We start from the raw sequence: 25,599 nt of genomic DNA, 5'->3' as shown, positions 1-25,599 counted from the left end.
AATGGAAGTTCCAGCAGATTTATGTTAATCGTATATAGATAAATGCTCAATATTATCCAATGATCGAACATGAAAATCACAAAGTAAAGCAAACAGTGTGTCAGTGAGTGTGACATTAAAATGAGCATCTAACACATCTTGTTATGTCTGTGATTTTCGATGAATGAATTAAAAACAAAACAAAAAACATCTTACTTTGTAACATAAATGCTGCATCCTGATTGAATAATCAGACCACATGACTAGTGTTTTTTGTATTTTTTTTTTTTCAAGAATAAATTTCCAAGTTATGTCAATGGATTGCGTAAATCTTAACGTTTCTTTTCATAAATCAACAGCAAAATGAATTTATAGTTTGATGCTTATGTTACGGCTATGGCATTCAAGAGAGATGCGCCAGAAACTCTTGATTTATACAGCAGATGTTAAGAGGTCTGCTGTGTTTATGCTCCTATGAAATGTAGCACATTGCTATTCTAGGCTTAACCCATTGCATGCTGGGAAATTTGTCGTCTGCTAAAATGTCGTCTGCTGAATTTCTAAAATTAGCATTTTCTTCGATTTTTTTTAAAGAATACTATCAGAATAGCAAACAGTTTGGATCCTGATGAGACGCCACGTTCTGTGGTGTCTCATCTGGATCCAAACTGTTTGCAAAAGCTTTTAAAATTCGGTTCCCGCACTGAAAGGGTTAAATATACCATCAACTAATGATGGCAAAGCCCAGACTAATCTACAAAAAGTGTTCCCTGGATGGTCAACACTCTTTGGCATCCCACTTGACTTTGTGAATGACTCATTTGTGATCTAAACGTTTTATGCTCATTTCAGAGTCTACGTTATTATTATTTGGATACATTAATTAATGTTTAAAAGAGAGTGAATGCGTTGAATTACAGTTGGCTACTTCTGCTGAACAATGAGGAGTTAAATAGATATTGGAATGCAAAAACATTAACATTTATACCCTAAGCATTATGCACACATCATATCGTGTTCATGACTAATAAAACATGTCATAACATGAGAACCCGTTATCAAAATTAAAGAACATACATTCATTGGTACATGCAGCAATAAAGATGTATACTAAACTGACAAGCCACAATATGACATAAATGTATATTTTAATTTTCTTTGACATTTGAAACAGCAATAGGTAATGTTTAATGCTGTAAGGAAATGCATCTAATAGGGTACAAAACAGCCACCATAGATGGTTAGTTGGGGACATGTATGGCAAACACATACAAAGTAAACGACTACAAACTAGACCTGTTCTAAAAGTCATTCTATATCTACCAAGATATGTTACAGTTATGAAAGACTGTAATTAAACCAAAGCCCAAGGCCAAGCAGGAACTAGTTAAATTAATACATAACAATGCGGCAATGATTGGTATGAACATACTCGGAGTACTGATTCTTTTTTCTGAATGGTATTTCATACGATCTATGTTCAGAAAAACATTTGATTCATATAGAATACAAGAGCTTGTCACAGAAGTGCCAAATCCCCGCCGATATGTGTTTGCTTGTATGACAACATTTGTTTTAGAGAGTAGAATAATATTTATAAAAACAAATAAAGGGAGATAATTCATTATGCTCCGGACAAAAATTTACTTTGAAATTAAATAAAGGGAGATAATTCAAACACTAAGGTAGATAGAGTTATGGTTCTTAGTCACTGCACTTTTCCTACTTGCCATCTGTTTATATTTCAAGTAAATCCCTTCAGTAGATTTAGAGTTATGCTCCGGACAAAAATTTACTTAAAAATTATACAAAAGGGGAGATAATGCAAAAACTAAGGTAGATAGAGTTGTGGTTCTTGGACACTGCACTTTTCCTAGTTGCTATCTGTTTATATTTCAAGTTTCAAGTAAATCCCTTTATTAGATTTAGAGTTATGCTCCGGACAAAAATTTAATTAAAAGTTATATAAAAGGGGAGATAATTAAAAAACTAAGGTAGATAGAGTTATGGTTTTAGTCACTGCACTTTTCCTATTTGCCATCTGTTTATAATTCAAGTTTCAAGTAAATCCCTTCAGTAGATTTAGAGTTATGCTCCGGACAAAAATTTACTTAAAAATTATATAAAAGGGGAGATAATTCAAAAACAAAGGTAGATAGAGTTGTGGTTCTTGGTCACTGCACTTCTCCTAGTTGCCATCTGTTTATATTTTAAGTTTCAAGTAAATCCCTTTAGTATATTTAGAGTTATGCTCCGGACAAAAATTTACTATAAAGTTATATAAAAGGGGAGTTAATTCAAAAACTAAGGTAGATAGAGTTATGGTTCTTGGTCACTGCACTTCTCTTAGTTACCATCTGTTTATATTCTAAGTTTAAAGTAAATCCATTGAATAGATTTGGAGTTATGCTCCTGACAAAGTTTCGGCTGGCCGGACAGACGGACAGGACCAATTACTATATCCCCTCTGATTTTTTTTTCTGCGGGGATAATAAGGTAAATAAAGGCTGAAGAGGTATAAAGTACAATCACATACAGAATTCTGACCATAAACTGTACCAAAATGTTATTATTGCAAAATAATTAATGCATTTTTTAACAGTATAGTGTCCATTTCAAACAAAGGTCAATGTTCTTTTATCATAAGCCTAGAGTGCTGCTCGACAAGAGGCAAAAATACTGCACTGTTTTATAATTATTAAATCTTGCAATTATTTTTGTTTATTTGCATTGTCTTGACAGATTTTCACAACAGAGACAACACACAAATGTTGTTTCACATTAAAACAACTTTTAAACTTAGAAATCACAAGGGAAACTTATAGCAAGAATCTGTTTTAGAATAAAACAACTATAAACAAATCAATAGGCACATCCTTTATAAAACTTAAATGTGAAAATGTACTTCTGCACTGGATGACATTTTAAGTGAAATCATGCATGAAAATCTACCCAAAATCATAAAAAATCATTAAACATTCACAAGCAAAATCCACTTCTATGGCATGCTCTATACAATTAACAGAATATTGAAGAAAAAATCTAACTGAACCAGCAGAACTGACATAAGACATATCAATGCAACATGCGTAGACCAGGCCATGTTACCTTTTTCTGTGATGGAGAAATAGGACTCTACAATGAACACACTTTTACTTGTTACGATATAAAGCAATAAGTTTGATGGTCTAACACTTTTTTATTTAATGCTTTCCGGTGGTTTATAGAGAAATATCAGTGAATTAAAACTGATAATTTTACTGTTTCAAACAGTGAAAATTATCAGTGAGAATTATCGATAATTTTCATTGTTTACTGTGAAATGACGTCATTTTTTTGACGAAATGACGTCATTATCCCAGCAAAATTCTTTATTAAAACTCTTGAACAATGTATATAAACTGTGAAAAATGCATTAAATAAAAAGAAAATTTGTTGGATTCGGTGGAATATCGATTTTAATTCACTCGTGATCATAGAAAATATATGTTTTCACTCGTGGCTGCGCCACACATGAAAATATTATTTTCTATGATCACTCGTGAATTAAAATCGATAATCCACCAGATCCAACAAATATCCTCTATATACACAACACTTGCAAGTAGTAAGTTCATAAATAATTAAGACAGAGTTATATGGGTTGCCTGATGTCCGCAAGCTTAGTTGAGATATTGGCAATTATGTGCAAAGCACAACTTGCACAATATTATGTGTTTAAATAACAGTCTTAACAAAACTTAAGCATAAAAAACTCACTAAAATATTCAGAGTATGTTTCTTGAGCACTTCATTCATCAACCTTCTATAAACCCACATACATTTAAATTGATAACTTACGTAGTATTTTATTCATGATCTTGACAGCATTAAATATAACAAGAGCACCACATAACGGGTGCCACGCTCGGCTGCAAAAACTTGTCCGATTTTATTTTTTTTAAGGTCACAGTGACCTTGACCTTTGACCTAGTGACCCAAAAATGGGTGTGGTGTGTAGAACTCATCAAGGTGCAGCGACATTTGCAGTTTAAAACTTGTAGGTGGAAGCACTTTCATTTTAGAGCCTATGATAAAGTTTTATATTAGAGGACACAGTGACCTTGACCTTTGACCTAGTGACCCAAAAATGGGTGTGGCGAGTGGAAGTCATCAAGGTGCAGCTTCATATGAAGTTTCAAAGTTGTAGGATGAAGCACTTTGAATATAGAGCCAATGTTCAAAACCTTAACAAAATGTTAAGGTTTTATTAGAGGTCACAGTGACCTTGACCTTTGACCTAGTGACATATAAATGGGTGTGGAGAGTGGAAAACATGAAGGTGCAGCTTCATATGAAGTTTCAAAGTTGTAGGATGAAGCACTTTGAATATAGAGCCAATGTTCAAAACCTTAACATTTTTCAAAACCTTAACAAAATGTTAAGGTTTTATTAGAGGTCACAGTGACCTTGACATTTGACCTAGTGACCTAAAAATGGGTGTGGAGAGTGGAAGTCATCAAGGTGCAGCTTCATATCAAGTTTCAAAGTTGTAGGATGAAGCACTTTAATTATAGAGCCAATGTTCAAAACCTTAACAAAATGTTAAGGTTTTATTAGAGGTCACAGTGACCTTGACCTTTGACCTAGTGACCCAAAAATGGAAGGTGCAGCTGAAGTTTCAAAGTTGTAGGATGAAGCACTTTTATTTAAGAGCCAATGTTCAAAACCTTAACAAAATGTTAAGGTTTTAGGATTGCGGACGACACGACAGCAGACCTGTTGGCTATGACAATACCTCGGGTTTTCTCCGAAAACAGCCGAGCTAAAAATGCACAAAAGGCAATAACTCTTAAAGTATTTGATGCAAAGTAGTGGTTCATATTAACTGTGCTTATACTCCATGAGATCTACTCCATTAAATCTATAAAAGAAACTTTAAGTTGATAGCTTTCAGTCTAAGCATTATTTGTATACTAAAAATCCCTTTCTTCTATTAAAAAAACAATCTCTGAACAAAATATGTATATTTTGTAATTTTTCAAGTATGTTTTAAATAAAGTATAGACTTCATGATATATTCACTGCATTTTATTAGCGAAACACACTACATAATTGTTTCAAAATTTACTCATTAGTCAACTAGAAACTATAGAGTTTCAAAGTGATGCTAAACACTGATCCAGATTATTGTGTGACTCAAGATTTCTACACCTCTAGACAAAAACCCACTTCACTAACTTCATACAAACAGCCCCAGCTGTACTCACTGTTGCTAAAATCTTTATCTGTTGCTCGGAATTCGTCATTCACATATCGGTCCAGCATATTCCTGTCAATAAACATGAACATCATTTACTTGCAGTCAATACAATAGGCATGCTTTTGTACTGAAATGGTTCAGCATGAGTGCCGGTTCAATTTGAAAAGTAGTGATTAAAATCACTTTGTATTGTATTTATATAATGCACGCTGGCTAAAACGCATTGCGATCCTATTCAACAGTGTTAAATCACATGCTACTCTTGGCTTTCCATATAAGTAAATAGAACCATTACAAATATAATATGTATAATACAGCTTTTAGAGCATTTTAATTGGCTACTTGTTTAACTAATCCCACTTTTGTTATTTCCCCGAGTGGACGTTGCATTAAAAATTGATGTCACGTAATAAAAACTTCTGGTTTTTGTCAAGATGTCAATGTAAATAATAATTTTCTTTCCTAATTAAGAAGCACGTGATAAAAAAGATCTGACACCTATAATCATTTCATACATTGATTTATTAAACTCATCCAGGATATTTGTTAGTGAGCTTGCTCCTTAAAACTTAAGTCTGTAACTCCTTTATTAAAATATAGTATGAAATAACAACTCATTATAGATCCTATATATATCCTATATACATCTAAATCATTAACGCATGAAAGTATACATACGACTAAGATTACCTGTTAAAACTGGGGAACAGATCTACAAACAAACCCCGCAATTCTTCTTTGTCTATTTCATTGTTCTTGTCCTAAACACAAACAGTTTTGGTTAAAAAGTTTTTCTTTTTTCCCATCAACACAATAAATCAAGAGCACCTGGCATTATAAAACAAAGTACACAAAATTAAATTGCTATTTTTACTTAATTTTTCAGTAAATCCTTATTTTTTTTGCAAGATTCAGATTGGATCCAGACTTTTAGAAGTAACAATGTATCCTTTTCACCACAGTTACAGAAAACCCGTATTACGTGAGAAGATTAACATTTAAAGCTTTTAACTGTTTTGTTAGGTTACAAATCCAAAGAGTGTCTCACCCTGTCATAGTAGTCGAATTTCTTTCTGGCATCTGCTAACTGCTTCTGAGAAAGTTCCTGGAGATAATACAAAATGTGTACTTAATATCCATTAAGATACCTGTCTCAGTGAATTACTGGATCCTGAATACCCAATACATGTTGTAACTAAAGTTAGTGCATTTGCATACGCTGGCATTCACAGACCCAAGGGTAATCTGACTAGTAGCTTAAGTAGTACCTGCCTGACTGTTTAAGCTAAAAATTAATATTCTAGGCCAAATCAAATTTAATCTGCTTCTATAAGCAGAAAATATTCATAATTTTAGCAATCTTCTTAATTGTAAGTTTAATGTAACAAGGGCACTTTGTAAAACATGCATGCCCCCCATATGGGCTGTCAGTTGTAGTGGCAGCCATTGTTTGAATACGTTTTTTGTTACTGTGAACTTGACCTTTGACCTAGTGACTTGAAAACCAATAGGGGTCATCTGCCAGTCATGATCAACGTACCTAAGAAGTTTCATGATCCTAGGCCTAAGCGTTCTTGAGTTATCATCCGGAAACCATCTGGTGGACGGACGGACCGACCTACTGACATGTGCAAAACAATATACCCCCTCTTCTTCGAAGGGGGGCATAAAAATTCTCATATGTGTTTAAATAAAGAACTGTAAAAAAATCGCCACATTTGTATAACAATGTCTAATAAATCCTCGACAAATTTAACAAAGGCTCTTGTTATTCTACTGTGGCACAAAATATAGATCACAAACAAAAGTATAATATGTATTCAAACATGTCTTCAAAATATATATACTATGTGAACCAGCATCGGGATCTTGAACAAAAATGAAAAAGGTGAAAGAAATAATATACTTCTTCGATGGGGGGCATTATAATTATGTTTTTGCAAAGCTATGAAAGCTAAGTGCTTTTAAATTGAATCTTTTTTTGCCAAAAAGCTGGCTTTACGCCTAATTTTCACTTCCCTTTACCCAATGTTAGTGTTTTTTAAAAACCCGAGACCGACAGACAAGAAAAGGTGCTCAGGGAAGCCAAGTAGCTATCAAGAGTCTTCTATAGTTACCTGTGGAAGTGTTGTCAAAGTAAGTCCGGTCTGTGGAAAAAATACAACAAAGCTGGGAACAGTAGTGTAGTTACAGTGCAAAGCGTTAAGTGAATATAAACATGAAAACAGCTAATGAATGTTTTCATCAACAACTTACTGTGCTACAATGGTCTATCTATAAAAGGCGCATTAATTATTTTATTCTTGTTACATTCGTTATTTCTTGTTCTACTTAAGCAAAACATATGTCGCAAAAAATATACAAAATATTGTGTGAATCATATATGTAATTACACAATGTTACAAGCACAATAAGATGCAACACTTTGAACTATATTCTCAAAATCTGATTTGAAAGGATAATTAATACCATGTATATTAAAATAATTTCCATTAAATAAGAGCATATTAATATTCAACTTTTATGCAGATATGAATACAACATGTAATACATGGGTGTCATGAACACTTATGTTAACTCTTTCAGTGCTGGAACTGAATTTTGAAGGCCTTTGCAAACAGTTTGGATCAAGATGAGACGCCACATAATGTGGCGTCTCATCAGGATCCAAACTGTTTGCTATTCTGATAGTATTCTTCGAAAAAAAACCGAACAAAATGCTAATTTTAGAAATTCAGCAGACGACATTTTAGCAGAGGACAAATTTCCCAGCATGCAAAGGGTTAAGTGTCTATACTCTAACTATAGTGTTTCAGGATCAACTTAAACAATTTGCCAGGTAAGATGGATTATTGTTTTTATTCTATGTCATAGGTAAACTTTAGTACTAAGATACAGATTTTAGTTTCATATGAAATCCATTGCTGTTACTTTGAATAACTATGTAACACTAATAACCATGCAACAATAAGAGCACCTCTTAGGCCCAAAACATGGCCAACAAAAAATCCTATGGTTGTGAACCCTTCAGCAAAAACAAAACAAGAATCAAGTGATTATGCAAGAATCACTGTGTACCTCTTCGCCAACAGAGCGTGCCACAGAATGTGACCCCTGGGCCCTCTTTAAGACCTCCAGTAACAGGGGCTGTTTGGCAGCGGCCCCTCCTGAGGCATCTGGGAGGCTCAACTCCTTGGCAAGATGTCCTCGAGTCTCAACATTTGAACCCTAAAATGGACCCATCAATAAAATTACTGGGTATGAGAAACAAAACAATTGGGGGGCAATATCCACAGAATGCTCTCTCTCTCTATATATATATTTAAATCTAAGTGATATTTTGGGGATATAATATATATACTTCAAACCATCACATTATGCATACAGCTCAACTCTTTACACATTATGCATACAGCTTAACTCTTTACACATAATGCATACAGCTTAACTCTTTACACATTATGCATACAGCTTAACTCTTTACACATTATGCATACAGCTTAACTCTTTACACATAATGCATACAGCTTAACTCTTTACACATAATGCATACAGGTTAACTCTTTACACATTATGCATACAGCTTAACTCTTTACACATTATGCATACAGCTTAACTCTTTACACATTATGCATACAGCTTAACTCTTTACACATTATGCATACAGCTTAACTCTTTACACATTATGCATACAGGTTTACTCTTTACACATTATGCATACAGCTTAACTCTTTACACATTATGCATACAAACCAGGCTTCACCACAACATGCTTCATAATGCTGTACTTACGCAACCAGATTCAGGTCCAAAAACAGCCTGTGTGAATTCTAAATTGAAGAAGTCCAGAAATTCACGTATCAACTCCACTACATTGTGACCTGAAGACAAAAACACTTTACAGTATGAACCATTATGTAAGTTCACAAATTACCACCAGAAATTATTATGGAATTTCTGAACAAAATACATTATGTAAAAACTGACATAAAACACATAATTACTTCAAAATCTAATGCCAATATGTTTTATAACATCAATAAATAAATCTTTAAAAAAATCCATTGAGAATAATGAAAAAACACAACATAGTTACAAAAATCCTTGTAACATTGTCATACCTTCTTTGGTTGAAATGAATTTCTTCAGGTCTTGGTTTAGAAATGGTGTCTTGTTCTATGTAAAAAAACAACACATAAATGCATGTAGTTTTGAATGGTGTATATAGATACGAACACTTAAATGAAGTGATTCTGACTTTGAAACCATTCTAAGACCACCTTAGGATTTTTTTTTAATCCAATCACTTGATGATTGATACTTAATTTAAGTTTTTTAGAAGAGAGTAATATATTTTACTGTTTATGTAATTTGCTTCATTTTTTTTTAAATATGATGTTCTCAAGCTGAAACTAGCTGCATGTATTTGTCATAATTTAAGACATAATACCAAAAAACATTAGGCCCTGTGAAAACTGTCAGACTTTCTGAAAACTGTCAGACTTTCAGATTCAAAAGCCCTTAGACATTCTGACAATCTGATAAACAAATTTGAATGTCTGACAAAAATTTAGTGACAGTCAGAAAAACAATATCTTGCATAAAAATATGAAAAGTTGAAAACATTAACGGTAACAAGAATTTTTGTAGCAGATTGATCAAATATGTGACAAGATTCTAACTTAATAGGAAAATGTGTCTGACAGGCTTTTCCTGGGTTTTGCAGAGTCAGTTACAAGTTCTTTCTAGTTTACCCATGCAGCAATTACCATAATTACTCTAAGTTTTCGGACACTTAAAAATAATTACTTTTTTCGAGTCTGAAAATTTAGATACGAGAAATATGCAAAAAGTATGAGTGTCTGAAAATTTAGAGACATGTATGCCATGTTTGTTTGTCAAATATGATATTGAAACAAGACTATTGCCAAGCAATATATGTCCCCTACCGGCTCCACCATTGTCAGATTTTGTTTGTTTGTTGCCATAGCAACCAGAATTTTTGACGTAGGAAGAAAATGAAATGACGTGCATAATGTCCATATTGCCATCTATACATGTTTCAAGTTTCATGAAAAAATATGAATTACTTTTAAAGTTATTGCAGGATCCAGAAAAAGTATGCAGGATCCACCATCTTCAGCAGTATTTCTAGTCTATTTGTTGCCATAGCAACCAGAATTCTTGAACAAAATGAAATGATGTGCATAATCTCAATAGTGCCATCTGTCCATGTTTTAAGTTTCATGAAAAAATATGAAGAACTTTTAAAGTTATCACAGGATCCAGAAAAGTGTAACAGACTGATGGACTCACTGATACACAGAGCGCAAACCATAAGTCCTCTCCGGTGAAACCGGTAGGGGACAATAAAACCAATTAATAAATGTGCACCAATTTTATTGTGTTGTTCTTTCTCTGGTTTAAATAAAATACAACTTTACTTATTTGCAATTTCTTACCTGAAATGGTATATAAAAAACGTTATAAAAAGCAACAACCATACTGCTTCCTGAATACGATATCATTCCAAATGCCGCTGGGTAAAACCATTGTTTATTACCAGCATACATGATTCCAACCCAATAACGTATTGTAATGGTCAATTGCCCTCCGGGCATTCTATGCCAGGTTTTATGACCATAAACTGGTTGTAAAACTCCATGATCAAAGGGTCCCAGATAAGCGAAAACAGGGCAAAAATCTAGAAAAATAGCGCTGTAAAATATACTGTCCGAAATATTGCAGTCTTTAATTATGGACGAAAACCCAAATGTGCGAAAATATAGTCACGAAAAATAATTATTTTGGCTAAAAAGGGGGGTTCCGAAAACTTAGAGTGTCCGAAAACTTAGAGTAATAACTAATTATGGTATGTGTTAAGCTTACTTTGACTGACTCTTGGTCTTCTAAGGCAAGAAAGACATTGGCACGAAGCTCGGCCTGAAAGAGAGATGATTGAAAACCTGTAGAAATTGCTTTAAACATTGCAAACCTAACAAATATCCAAAATTACAATTGAAGTTGAACTCTTTGAAGTTTGAACTGTAACAATAGATAATTAAGTGATTATGTTTGTGAATAAGAACAAATATAATAACAGATAATTGCCTCGATAGATATTGGATGGATGCCAAATACATAACAGCAAAACAGAAAATATTTATTCCTTTGGCAATGGCCAGTAGATATATTGGGGTTTACCTTTTAAAAAACTAAAAAATAGTGTTCACTTTGTATATGTAAGTATACACATATTGTAAATCCAAGAAGAGCTTAAGCAATGTATTTTTTTCAGATGTTACTAAATTTATGTACATAATCTTGCCTTGTTGTTACCTGTAAATATGATAAATAGCCATTAATCATTGAAATATTTCATTCAAATAACAAATAGAAAAGACACAGTGATAGTATATAATTATGTAGCAAAAAACTTATGGATGTTTACATTTGATAGCCATGGTTATGATTTTTTTAAGAATGCAAATACCGTAATAACTCTATGTTTTCGGACACTTAAATTATATTTTTTTCGTGTCCGAAATCTAAGATACGAAAAAATATTAACAAAAAACAGATGTCCGAAAACTTAGAGTCGAAAATGGAAGTGTCCGAAAATAGCGTCAATTGTATCAACGACTACCGGTAATAGCACGCGCTTGTAAAATACCATGCCGTATAGTTTAAATTACAGTTATACATGTTTGCACTGCATTTTAAATAATTGTAAATGCTTAATTTATTTGACAGAAAGTAACTTCAAGGTTGTACTTTGACCAACGAGTTCAAAAATGAGCATGTGATGTACCGATACACGGTTGTATGAACCTGTAATTAAAGCAATAAAAAATGCAAACTATGAATTCTTTGTTTGTTCATTTCCGATAGTTGTTGTGTAACACCTTCCATTGTTCGTAAAACTTGTAATAGGGTGCATCACAATTTGAAACGTTTAGTATTTGTCACAGTTATTTTACTGAGAAGGGGTGGTACCATTGCGGTAGATAATTGAACTGTTAATTGGCACTGACCCTGGTAATTCTCATAACGCTTATGCTATTGGGCGAAACCATTGTTTAATACTGGTTTACAAGGTTATTTACCCAATAACGCAAAAATAATGGTCCATAGCCCTCAGGCATGCACGCGCAATGTTTTATGATGTTAATCTGGTTGTAAAACCCCATGATCGAAGTGTCATTAGATATCTAAAATAGGTTCGAAATTTGGTAAAATAGCGCTGTAAAATATACTGTCCGAAAACTTAGAGACATAAATATAAGATACATAGCACATTAATTGTCCTGCAAATAGGATCACTTATTATTTTGAATAAACTGAAAGCCTTAAATTCTGCAGTGTACATACTTCTTCTTCTTCTTCTTCCAGTAATGTACAGGTCCCCTCTGGGGCGGTTTCGTACATGGGAGTTTATGTACAGGGATGTGTGCACGGCGCGCAACTATATACAGTGCTGATTAAAAGGTTAAAAAACATCTGCCTCTCGGGCCTACCGCTGTGCCGACTGGCCCCTCTTGAAGGCCTCTAAGCTGTCAGCTATGGTGCCCGGCGATGGGTGCTGGTTCCACAGTCCAGTGCCTTCCTAAGGAATTTGTTCAGGCGCCCCGGGGGTGGGTTCGTGAGGGGTGTCCCCTCCCGACGTTGATTTTTTTTAATTTAACGTGTCAATTCACGTTCTGTGGTGCGTTATAACTCAAAGAAAAACAGCGTCAAAAGACGTCATTTGGTGCACTATGACTCTTCAAAATAATCCCCCAGTCATTTAAAAATATTTTTTTTTATTGTTTAATTGTTTTAAAACTTTTCCGCACAAATAGTAAAATCCCGACTCGAACGATTCCCCAATACATCCGTTTCAACCCGACTATTACTGTATACTTACTATTTTTCAAGTTTCTATTTATTACCCGATAATCCCGTTTATTCCGTTTTTATCAATCTCTTTCTGGTAAATATTTACGATAAAAGCTTTGTTACAACCCGTTTTGCAATAAACCCGTTTTGCAATAAAATTATTGAAAAACGGGTTGGAGTGTCTTATTGCAATTTTTTTTTTAAACAACCCGTTTTGCAATAAACCCGTTTTGCAATAAAATTATTGCAAAACGGGTTGGAGTGTTTTATTGCATTTTTTTTTAACAACCCGTTTTGCAATAAACCCGTTTTGCAATAAAATCACCACACATTTATTTGCAATAATTTCATTGCAAAACGGGTTGGAGTGTCTTATTGCAATGAGAATTTTGTATAACAACCCGTTTTGCAATAAACCCGTTTTGCAATAAAATCATCACTCTTGTATTTATTCAAATGGATTGGAATAGTTAAAAGTGATGTTCAAATTTTGTATTTAAATAATATTGTTTTAAAATAGACAAAACTGTGAGTTAAAACTTAAAATTAAAAAGCATGGAAGGTGGTGAATTTCGAGATTTAATACGATAAAACAAAACAGAATGTGTGTCGAAACGTGTTGAAGTGTCTTCATGCAACGTCAGTTGTGAGTTACAAACCGTTTCGCAATACAATCATCACATATATACTATTTGTTTCAAATTGATTTGAAACGGCATAAAGGAAGTTTAAAATGTCGCCTGCAAGGTAAATATGATACAACTAAACTGAATGTATATATGAAGTGATTTTCACCAATTGGGAAAATAAGTGAAAACAACCCAGAAGTGCAATAACTTTATTGCAAAACGGGTTGGAGTGTTTTATTGCAATTTGTAATTTTTATAACAACCTGTTTAGCAATTAACCCGTTTTTCAAAAATTTTATTGCAAAACGGGTTGGAGCGTCTTATTGCAATTTGAAATTTTTATAACAACCCATTTTGCAATAATAACATGACACATGCATTGACTAATTCAAATGGAATGGAAAGATTAAAAAGGAAATTTAAAATATCGTATTGAAATAATATTATTTCCAAATATAGACAAAACTGTTAGTTTCCACTAAAAAGTAAAAAGCATTGAAGGCGATGCATTTCGAGATTGAATGCGATAAAACAATACAAAATGTAAATAGAAAGTGTTTCAACCTATTAAGTACTGAAGTGAAGATAACGCCGAAATGCAATAATTTACTTAAAAAACGTGTTGAAGTGTCTTCATGCAATGTGAGTTGTGTGTAACAAACCGTTTCGCAATAAAATCATCACATATATACTATTTTTTTCAAATTTCTTTGAAACGGAATAAAGTAAGTTTAAAATGTCGTCTTCAAGGTAAATATGATAAAACTAGAGTGAATGTATATATTTATGAAGTGATTTTCACCAATTGGGGAATTAAATGAAGACAACCCAGAAGTGCAATAATTTTATTGCAAAACGGGTTGGAGTGTTTTATTGCAATTTGTAATTTGTATAACAACCCGTTTTGCAATAAACCCGTTTTGCAATAATTTTTTTGCAAAACGGGTTGGAGCGTTTTATTGCAATTTGATTTTTTTTATAACAACCCGTTTTGCAATAAACCCGTTTTGCAATAATACAATGACACGTGTATTAATTAATTCAAATTGATTGTAAACATTAAAAAGGATATTTAAAATATCGTTTTTTTTATATTTCCAAATATGGACAAAACTGTTAGTTTCCACTAAAAAGTAAAAAGCATTGAAGGCGATGCATTTCGAGATTTAATGCGATAAAACAATTCAAAATGTATATAGAAAGTGTTTCAACCTATTTAGTACTGAAGTGAAGATAACGCCGAAATGCAATAATTTACTGAAAAAACGTGTTGAAGTGTCTTCATGCAATGTGAGTTGTGTGTAACAAACCGTTTCGCAATAAAATCATCACATACATACTATTTTTTTCAAATTTCTTTGAAACGGCATAAAGTAAGTTTAAAATGTCGCCTGAAAGGTAAATATGATAAAACTAGGCTGAATGTATATATTTATGAAGTGATTTTCACCAATTGGGGAATTAAATTAAGACAACCCAGAAGTGCAATAATTTTATTGCAAAACGGGTTGGAGTGTTTTATTGCAATTTGTAATTTGTATAACAACCCGTTTTGCAATAAACCCGTTTTGCAATAATTTTATTGCAAAACGGGTTGGGGCGTCTTATTGCAATTTGAATTTTTTATAAAAACCCGTTTTGCAATAAACCCGTTTTGCAATAAAATTATTGCAAAACGGGTTGGAGTGTCTTATTGCAATTTTTTTTTTACAACCCGTTTTGCAAAAAAATTATTGCAAAACGGGTTGGAGTGTTTTATTGCATTTTTAATAATATATGTTCGTCCGGTAACAAATAGATAGTTATGTGATCGTTTATTTTTGTAAACACCGACTCTTTGTGTGTTTAAATACGTTTGCTTCTACAATGAAAATTTGTGTCGAAGTGTTCTCGAAAACCAAAGCAACACACACCACACGTGATATACCGATCGCAAGCTTTATGCATGCTTTATTGCCTGCACCAGGTCGTATGAAAACCAGAGGACAATCAGCAGAGATATTGACAAAAACCTACCTGGTGTGGCTGTTATCCTTCGATCGTTAAACGCCTACTGACGTTGACTTTTGGGGCCTCGTTACAGTTTTTGTTCATTCACAGTGTCCGTATACATTTGGAACTTCCTGAATACATTTTCTGATCAATTTGAATCAATTAGTATATATGTAATGATATTCCTGAAAACCGCGTTGTTATAAAAAAAAATCACATTGCAAAAACACACTACAATAAACAAATTGAATTATGGGTTTTCTTCGCATAATTCCCGTTTTTTTGGAAATCTTTTTCTATAAAAATATTGTGTTGTTTTATCATATTTTCTGCTGCATTTAATATCTTGCCATGTATTTTATTATTTGGGCAAATCTTACAACCTGGTCTTAATATGTGTTTAACTTAAATCCGTACATACGACATTTGAAATGTTCATTTCAGAGTTTCAAATCAATTTGAATTAAATAATACATGTGTGATGATTTTATAGCAAAACGGGTTGTTATACAAATTACAAATTGCAATAAGACACTCCAGCCCGTTTTGCAATAAATTTTTGCAAATAAATGTGTGGTGATTTTATTGCAAAACGGGTTTATTGCAAAACGGGTTGTTAAAAAAAAATGCAATAAAACACTCCAACCCGTTTTGCAATAATTTTTTTTGCAAAACGGGTTTATTGCAAAACGGGTTGTAAAAAAAAATTGCAATAAGACACTCCAACCCGTTTTGCAATAATTTTATTGCAAAACGGGTTTATTGCAAAACGGGTTTTTATAAAAAATTCAAATTGCAATAAGACGCCTCAACCCGTTTTGCAATAAAATTATTGCAAAACGGGTTTATTGCAAAACGGGTTGTTATACAAATTACAAATTGCAATAAAACACTCCAACCCGTTTTGCAATAAAATTATTGCACTTCTGGGTTGTCTTAATTTAATTCCCCAATTGGTGAAAATCACTTCATAAATATATACATTCAGCCTAGTTTTATCATATTTACCTTGCAGGCGACATTTTAAACTTACTTTATGCCGTTTCAAAGAAATTTGAAAAAAATAGTATATATGTGATGATTTTATTGCGAAACGGTTTGTTACACACAACTCACATTGCATGAAGACACTTCAACACGTTTTTTCAGTAAATTATTGCATTTCGGCGTTATCTTAACTTCAGTACTAAATAGGTTGAAACACTTTCTATATACATTTTGTATTGTTTTATCGCATTAAATCTTGAAATGCATCGCCTTCAATGCTTTTTACTTTTTAGTGGAAACTAACAGTTTTGTCCATATTTGGAAATAAAAAAAAAACGATATTTTAAATATCCTTTTTAATGTTTACAATCAATTTGAATTAATTAATACACGTGTCATTGTATTATTGCAAAACGGGTTTATTGCAAAACGGGTTGTTATAAAAAAAATCAAATTGCAATAAAACGCTCCAACCCGTTTTGCAAAAAAATTATTGCAAAACGGGTTTATTGCAAAACGGGTTGTTATACAAATTACAAATTGCAATAAAACACTCCAACCCGTTTTGCAATAAAGTTATTGCACTTCTGGGTTGTTTTCACTTAATTTCCCTATTGGTGAAAATCACTTCATATATACATTCAGTTTAGTTGTATCATATTTACCTTGCAGGCGACATTTTAAACTTCCTTTATGCCGTTTCAAATCAATTTGAAACAAATAGTATATATGTGATGATTGTATTGCGAAACGGTTTGTAACTCACAACTGACGTTGCATGAAGACACTTCAACACGTTTCGACACACATTCTGTTTTGTTTTATCGTATTAAATCTCGAAATTCACCACCTTCCATGCTTTTTAATTTTAAGTTTTAACTCACAGTTTTGTCTATTTTAAAACAATATTATTTAAATACAAAATTTGAACATCACTTTTAACTATTCCAATCCATTTGAATAAATACAAGAGTGATGATTTTATTGCAAAACGGGTTTATTGCAAAACGGGTTGTTATACATAATTCTCATTGCAATAAGACACTCCAACCCGTTTTGCAATGAAAGTATTGCAAATAAATGTGTGGTGATTTTATTGCAAAACGGGTTTATTGCAAAACGGGTTGTTAAAAAAAATGCAATAAAACACTCCAACCCGTTTTGCAATAATTTTATTGCAAAACGGGTTTATTGCAAAACGGGTTGTTTAAAAAAAATAAATTGCAATAAGACACTCCAACCCGTTTTGCAATAATTTTATTGCAAAACGGGTTTATTGCAAAACGGGTTGTAACAAAGCTTTCAGTTATTTCTTTAACACAAACCTTGCCATTTTTTAAGTGACTATTTATAGATTTTATGAAATATTGCCTCTGAATATGCGTCAATCCCCTGACCTGTTGTGTGCTTGTTAAAATGCTCAATACTCGTCATTTGTATGCAATAGACGCGACGTTGTACATGCTGCATAATTTTCGCGCTCTTTTTAATTGAGAAAAAGATTCGACACAAAATAAATTTGCACTGCTTATTTGAAGCAAAAATATTTAACGTTGCGGTAACATTTACATTCGGAAGTGTGTTTCGGATTAAAAACGCGTTAACATCGACTTACGGTAATGGGTTTCGGATTACAAATTTAATTATTCCCATTTGAGATTTCAACAAATATTAACCGTTGCGTTATAAATTCAACGATAATTTGTTTACACACTTTACGAGTCGAATAAATGTTTTGACGGAATTATGCATGAAATTCACGTTGTCCACGAGGATCACGGCCGGTTGCCATCATCAGTCTTCTAACTATCGATTATCGGACGAAACATTTACAAGTGTGCGTAATTAATTCAACGAAAATTTGTTAAAGCGCATTACGTGTCGAATAAATGTAAAAAAAAACGAGGTGAATCAGTTCTATAAATGGACATGTTGAAATATACATGTTCTGGAATTAAATAAATTGTTATCACATAATTGTAACCGCTATAATAATTAATTGTTTACCACTTGCAATTAATTTCTTGTATTAATTATGAGTCATAGGTAACACTTGTTTACAGTAAAAAGGTGTGATGATGATGCCCGAAACCGTCTTTAATGTTGTGCACTGTACTAATTACCGGTTTTATATTACTCAAATGGTACAACTATTTGCTAATCAAGCTGCGATAAACTCTTATTTCATGCCCGACGTCAATCAAAAATAATGGTCGATAGTTAACCCCGCCCCCATAAGCATTCGCGTAACCGATTGGACGATGAACTTCACAGTTTGACGACTGGAAAGTTACCAGATACATCCTTGTCAGCATTTAAATGACCGTGTAATGTTAGAATAATCGATACGCGCGTCATGCTATTCTCTTATCAGTGGATTATCCATTGCCCCATGTGGTGTTTATGGCGATTACTTGTGAAAGTAGGTACCGAGTGCTCTTTTAAAACAGGGAATATTGATACACTGATAGGGAAACCTTGATTTTTTTGGACAATCTCCACTTTCTTTTACTGAAGAATACACTGATCGGAAAATTTCAAGCGCCCCGGGGACTCTGATTTCGAAATTCAAGCGCCCCAGCAAGGGGCGCTTAAATGGCCTGGGGAAGACCCTGCAGTCTGATGGCGGAGTGGAAGAAGGAGTACTTGTAGACGTCTGTCCGACAAAAGTATAGCAAGAAGCGTGTGCAGTTGCCCCTTGTGCTTGTGGTAGTCGGGTGGAAGAAGGTCTCTGGTTGGATGTCAATGAGGAAGTGTGTAATTCTGTACACCATTACAAGTTTGGCATTGGAGCGTCGTTCGGCAAGGGGCTGCCACCCTAGGTTTGCCACCTTTTGGCTGGTGCTGCTTGTAGTGAGGTAGTCTCCCTTGACGAATCTGGCTGCTGGGCGTTGGACAGCTTCCAATTGGTTGATGTTTGTCTTGGTGTGGGGGTCCCACATGGCCAGGTATTACCAATACATAGAATGTGTTGAATATTAAGATAGCAAAGACAACCAGATCCCAAATAATTGCGAGTTATAACAGCCAATCGACAGAATTCTAAGAGTAGGAGCTCGTCCAAACCAAATTTTGTTTTACAAAGGGCAAAAAATGTTAACACTGCTGAAATAAAATATTTCCCCAAAATATCCTTTCCCCGGGAGCCAGACAACTCGCCCCAAAGCCAACTCGCCCCAGGACAAGTCGCCCCGAAAATCTGGACAAGTCGCCCCAAATATGTTGGACAACTCGCCCCAATCGAAAGACGACTCGCCCCAATTTTGTTTCTTATATATAGTATTATAGAAATTTTGTTCATATAAAATTTGTTAAGTTTAATGTATTAATATTCGTGATTATTGTTTTTAGGAAATGTAGTTGTATGATGTTTTTTTTTATTTCATATTGTAAAACTTTGTAATTCAATAATTGTTTACATACCGGATTACTTTTAGTAATAAATTGTTATTAGCTTTTTTATGATTGTGTTTATTAAAATAAGCCCCATTTAGTTCGTCTTGTTTTGAAAACGTGTGAAATGTTAAACGTTTATTTTGACGGCATGCTTTCATTTTCTGTTCAAAGATTGTTTAATGAGACATTTTGTATGATAGTTTGGTTTAATTAAAGAATAATGGAATGTCTTTGTGTTAGTTATGTATAAAGTATAAATTTCAGATTTGGCACGAATCTTTGTATATTGATAGATCTTCTATTGATCCCGGTAGTGTTTATTACCAATTATTGTCAATTAGTGTAAATTATAACATCAATCAATATGTGTCATAAATAGGGCGTACCCGAGATACAAACATGAGCCGATGTTGTCTACAACAATAACGATTGCCACACTTTACCTTTAATTGAGAATTACAGACGTGTTAATCAATAAGTGTTTTCTATCAATTACTGTAATAGATAACATCAAACAGTAGGTGTCATACATATGGTGTACCCGAGATGTAAACATACAAGTCAGAAACGCGAGTCTTACACCCATATTGGCATTTTAAAATATACTTTTGACTGCTTAACTCTAATAACATGTATAACATATAAATAAAAATGTGTCATTTAAAGATACGTTTACACATGTGTATAATTGTTATAAAATATTCATCCCATATTGTCGTTGAATGTTCATACTATGAATTTGTTATTAAATCATAGGTATATCCCTGGCAGAATACAAAGCAGCAACAAGAGGCGAAAGAGAAATTCACTTTCTATGTGCAGAATGTTGCAGAAGCATTCCCACTATTCATAGTGTGCCTGAGGACGAAAGGGTATCACATGATGACCCAGATTTAACACAAGTATTCGCTCATAACAAATGCTTTCCGTTTTCTGAATTTCAGTTATTTTTGTTGATATTGTATCACAAAGATTACTCAATCTTTCTGTTTATGTTGTTTGAACACATAAATGTTTCTCCTTTAGTTAGTAGAACCTGATAGTGCTGACGCGACATTTCTGAATGGGGACGTTTATTCTCCTATGGCCGCCCCGGTTGCAGAATCAACAGTAATCCATCACGTAAGTATATTATATAATATTCCCTTCCGCGAATTAGTTTGATTATAATTGTGCGGTTCTGACGATATTAAACAGCTGATATTAGAATATAATTTTATTACATACACATTACTTACAAAATTACTTTCCGTTTTACGCGACAACGAAGGAAGAACACGTCTCTCCAGGGAAAAATCTTCAAGCTGTGGGAAGCGTACGAGAGCGGAGAATTGTCAGTCAACGGCCTACTGAGGAAATGCAGTGGCATTTATGGACCAAATGCATGAACGTTGCTCATTTGATGTCTTTCTGATTGTTGGAAATGTTTCAACCCTTGTTTTTGAAAAGCTTGTTTGTGTGTGAAAGTTACTGTGTGTTTGTAATGTTTTACCATTATTATATTTTTTAAATGTTTGATAATATTCATCATTTACGGACCAAATGCCTGCCTGAAAGTTGCTAGATTGAATTGAAATAAATTATTGCTCATTTGTTGTTTTTTTTTCTTCTGATTGTTAGAAATGTTTCAACCATTGTGTTTAAAAGCTTGTTTCTGTGTGAAAGTTTGTGTTTAATTATTACGGATGTTTGAAATGTTTGATAATATTCATCATGGCTCATTACAACCTGTGTTTGTAATGTTTTAAAAGTATTAAAGATGTTGGAAATGTTTGATAATATTTTGTGAAAGTTTGTGTTAATTATTACGGATGTTTGAATGTTTAATATTATTCATCAAGGCTCATTACAAACTGTGTTTTAAAATTATTTTTAAAATGAGTTAATAAATGGAAATGTTTGATAATATTTTGAATTGTCTTTTCATTCATAAATCTGTGTTATTTATTTCATTTAATATGCTAAAATTGATGCTTTGTATGTTTTCAATAAAAACAAATGTTAGTATCGTGAGTCTGTAATTGTTATAAATTATGAATAAAATTATGAATATAACACATTTTTTTTCCCCCATGTATTATTCGTTTTGTGTATTCAGCATTCCTTTTAAAGTCAAAAATGTTATTTAATACATTTTTTTCACAAAGAGTATTATATATATGACAAAATATTTCGTTGCACGCTGTCATTTAATTTGGGGCGAGTTGTCTTTTATTTGGGGCGAGTTGTCTTTCGATTGGGGCGAGATGTCCAATATATTTGGGGCGACTTGTCCAGATTTTCGGGGCGACTTGTCCTGGGGCGAGTTGGCTTTGGGGCGAGTTGTCTGGTAACCCCTTTCCCCACCCACCTAACAAACATGTTCAAGCAAGTAGGCAACGGAAAAAAAACAGTGACTTTTGCATAAGTAAAAATGCATGAGACGGTAAAACGCAATCAAATCATTAAACATATTTTATTATATCGATTTACCCTTATTCTACCAAGGACCCCATTAGTTTCGAGGGTCTGTGCCACAAGATCCCTCAATTCAGTATCTTCGTCGGCAGACATGTTGGAATATCCAAAACAATGCCACTGCGCATGTGTCGAAATGTAGTGTATAGTCACAACGGCCTATTCATGACGGGTGTGTTGACGCACACCTACAAACATATTCCCCATTCGTTTCAACAGAATTTTAATACTTACGACATCATCAACATCATCATCGTCGTCGTCGTCGTCGTCGCCGTCGTCGTCGTCGTCATCATCATCATCATCATCATCATCATCATCATCATCATCATCATCATCATCATCATCATCATCATCATCATCATCACCACCATCATCATCATCATCATCATCATCATCATCATCATCATCATCATCATCATCATCATCATTATTATTATTCTCCTCCGTACTGACACCAACACCATTATTAGTATTTTTACTACCACCGTTATCATGTTTATTTATGATTATTTATAGTTTCTTTTTCAAATTGTGTGTGTTGTTACTGTGCTCTCCGCCCATAGAGAGTTGTTACTTGGGGATCGAGCGGGATACAGGAAACGCCCCGATTCCAGAGGCGTCACTGGTTCTTTTAAGTGCCCGGTGTAGAGCTGCGATACACTGCACCCCCGTTAAATGTCCCTCGCGGAAGACATGTTAGTCAATTAGGATAGTATTTAAAGTGTAAGTTAAAACAATGCACACAAAAAATAGCAACCATATATATGAGCAGTGAAGGAAAACTTAGTAAAAAATACTTGTATGATGAGACTAAGGAATTATTAGTAAGAAGAAGTTATGAGTCGTTTCTGAGTAGTTAGAGGATGGGATTAATTGGAGTATTATTGCTGCCTGTCAATTTAAATCAATACTCGAACACAGATGAAAATATGCATTTAATATTTCAAGAGTGGCATGGTACCTGTTATATGCAGACATGTGGTGATATTACACTAGTATCGCTTTATGTCTTTTGAGAGAAAATATTGCAGGGTGGGTATACATTGTTTTCCCCTAAATTTTACTGCTTACTCGTCGCCCATTTAACAAATATCCTGCATTGTAAACCAAATGCTACGGAGAAAAGTACGAGAGAGCATGCGACAGACAAGAGTAAACCGCCAACATTAATTTTTTTTTTGAATATGAAGTGGTTCATGTCATCAGGGCCAAAGCGCGCGGGCGTGATTGAAATTCGCCAGGTGCGCGCCGCTAGCGCCGCTGACATGCTCTACCTAATATATTATGATACATATAACTACATTGTGAATCTAACACAAATATTTATATTTAGATAAAAAATTATTTACACTTTCTGTGCGCGTACTCTTTGTTAGGGGAGCACTGTGGGTAGATGGGGTGGACTCATGTTCGCACTTATTGCATCTTACACCGATGGAAGGAAGTGTGTTATACGTGTAGTCGGTAGCTAGTTACAGCTTAAGAGAGGGAAAGTAAGAGGGTCTCGCGGAACCCTGGTTTTGTGTACACTTACATGTACACCGGGTACGGTAAGGCGTACCCGGGAATTTTAACGCTACATCGGTCGTATGTTGGATATTTGTTTTTAATTAATTATGTTCACATTTGTGTCAATTCTCTATATTATCGAAACTCATACTCAAAACATTATGATGCCGTTTTTAAAGAGAAGTTTGTTTAAGATAAACAATATCGTGTAACGGTAATCGGTAGCGCGTTTTACGACATCGGATTTTGGGCGGGAATAAAACTCGGGTATAGTCTTATACCGGGTACGTATAAGTATATGTACCGTACCCGGGGTACATGTAAGTATACTTAAGAGTACCCGGTGTACACGTAAGTAGAACCCGAGCCGACAATGACCAATCGAGCGTAAGTGTTAGGTTCGGCAAGCCCTTAAAACTCCCAATTCTTTTCATCGACTTTTCCAATGTGGTGATCACAGTTTTAACGACTATATGATTATATCTAGTGTTCTGTTATAAAAGTCATGGATACAACAACCTGGAGAAATCCGGGGATTCAACTGAGCTGTAAATTTTGTAACTCGTACAAACATTTTGCTTCCTGTTTTGGGAAATACGCGTTTTATAAAGGGTTGCATAATTGTGAAGGTGCTAACGAAAGGTCGAGATACATTAAACTGGAGTGGAGTGCTCTTCCGTGTACGCTAAAGAATTAATATAAAGTTCTACCGTTCAGATCACAAAAAAAATACTTTTTATTAAAACTCAAAGTTCACACATCTTTAACAAAATAAGCTACAATACTGGTTTCCCGTTTTAGAAACGAATGTTTCCGGATCAGGTAACTGTAGCACAAGTAACATTAACAATATCATGTTTAAAGAAAATGAACAGGAAAAGCGAAGATAGTGTATGGTCGCAATGTGATTTTTGTCATTTGTATATTGACTTTTTGTTGAAGTTTGCAATGCGATTATTTGAAAATGTATTTGTGATCCATTTTAAGTAATATGGGTCTTTATTTGTGGCCTCAATATTTACATTTAATTGTGTCTGATATTTTTTTTGAACTGATAGAAATCGTCATATGGTATTTATTTTTCAATGCAATCCGGTGAATTAGTAGAGCAAAGAAGTTAATGATGATAACTCTATAATTTCATTCTCTGTAAAATACGCGTACGTTTGATCATTTCACGTTGGCTTGGGCCATTTTTGTGACTTTAAAAAAATAATATTATAAAAGGTAAAGTAACCTCAATGACACTGTAAAAAATTACCTTTTAAATGAAATATTTCATTGACAATTATGCATAAACTAAGGAACTGTTTTTTAATACAAAAGTCAGAAATGATAAATATTTTTGTAAGCATAAGCATTCATATTTATGATGAAAATCACATGTTGTTATCTTAAAAATACATAATATGTTTATTTGTGGCTAAAAGCGTGAATTTCTACTTTCGCTAAGTTGTCATAAAAAGCATGTTTGCACTGGTGATGGAGCAGCATGTGAAAATATTTTGTATATGACCCGTCTTGAAA

General features: G+C 33.7%; 1 protein-coding gene across 4 annotated transcripts in view; it reads right to left on the bottom strand.

The window, feature by feature from the left end:
• The window catches only part of LOC127852788 (centrosomal protein 43-like), a 45,594-nt gene extending 22,886 nt beyond the window's left edge, over positions 1-22,708 (bottom strand). For 2 of the 4 annotated variants that reach the window (XM_052386762.1, XM_052386766.1), the window contains exons 1-10: positions 22,576-22,708; positions 11,111-11,164; positions 9,343-9,397; positions 9,014-9,102; positions 8,300-8,449; positions 7,339-7,368; positions 6,270-6,326; positions 5,912-5,982; positions 5,229-5,290; positions 3,088-3,114 (exon numbers count right to left, since the gene is read on the bottom strand). In XM_052386762.1, the coding sequence (XP_052242722.1) occupies positions 3,088-3,114; positions 5,229-5,290; positions 5,912-5,982; positions 6,270-6,326; positions 7,339-7,368; positions 8,300-8,449; positions 9,014-9,102; positions 9,343-9,397; positions 11,111-11,164; positions 22,576-22,656 (676 nt within the window). In that variant the 5' untranslated portion in view covers positions 22,657-22,708. The remainder of the gene's footprint in view (positions 1-3,087; positions 3,115-5,228; positions 5,291-5,911; positions 5,983-6,269; positions 6,327-7,338; positions 7,369-8,299; positions 8,450-9,013; positions 9,103-9,342; positions 9,398-11,110; positions 11,165-22,575) is intronic. The other 2 variants (XM_052386763.1, XM_052386765.1) reach the window with 2 other exon arrangements.
• Between the last annotated feature and the right edge of the window lie 2,891 nt (positions 22,709-25,599).

Source organism: Dreissena polymorpha, chromosome 12 (assembly GCF_020536995.1).
Source record: "Dreissena polymorpha isolate Duluth1 chromosome 12, UMN_Dpol_1.0, whole genome shotgun sequence".
In the NCBI taxonomy this organism is placed as follows: Eukaryota; Metazoa; Mollusca; class Bivalvia; order Myida; family Dreissenidae; genus Dreissena; species Dreissena polymorpha.
The sequence above is the reverse complement of the archived record's forward strand: the minus strand, read 5'-3'. Positions and strand labels throughout refer to the sequence as shown.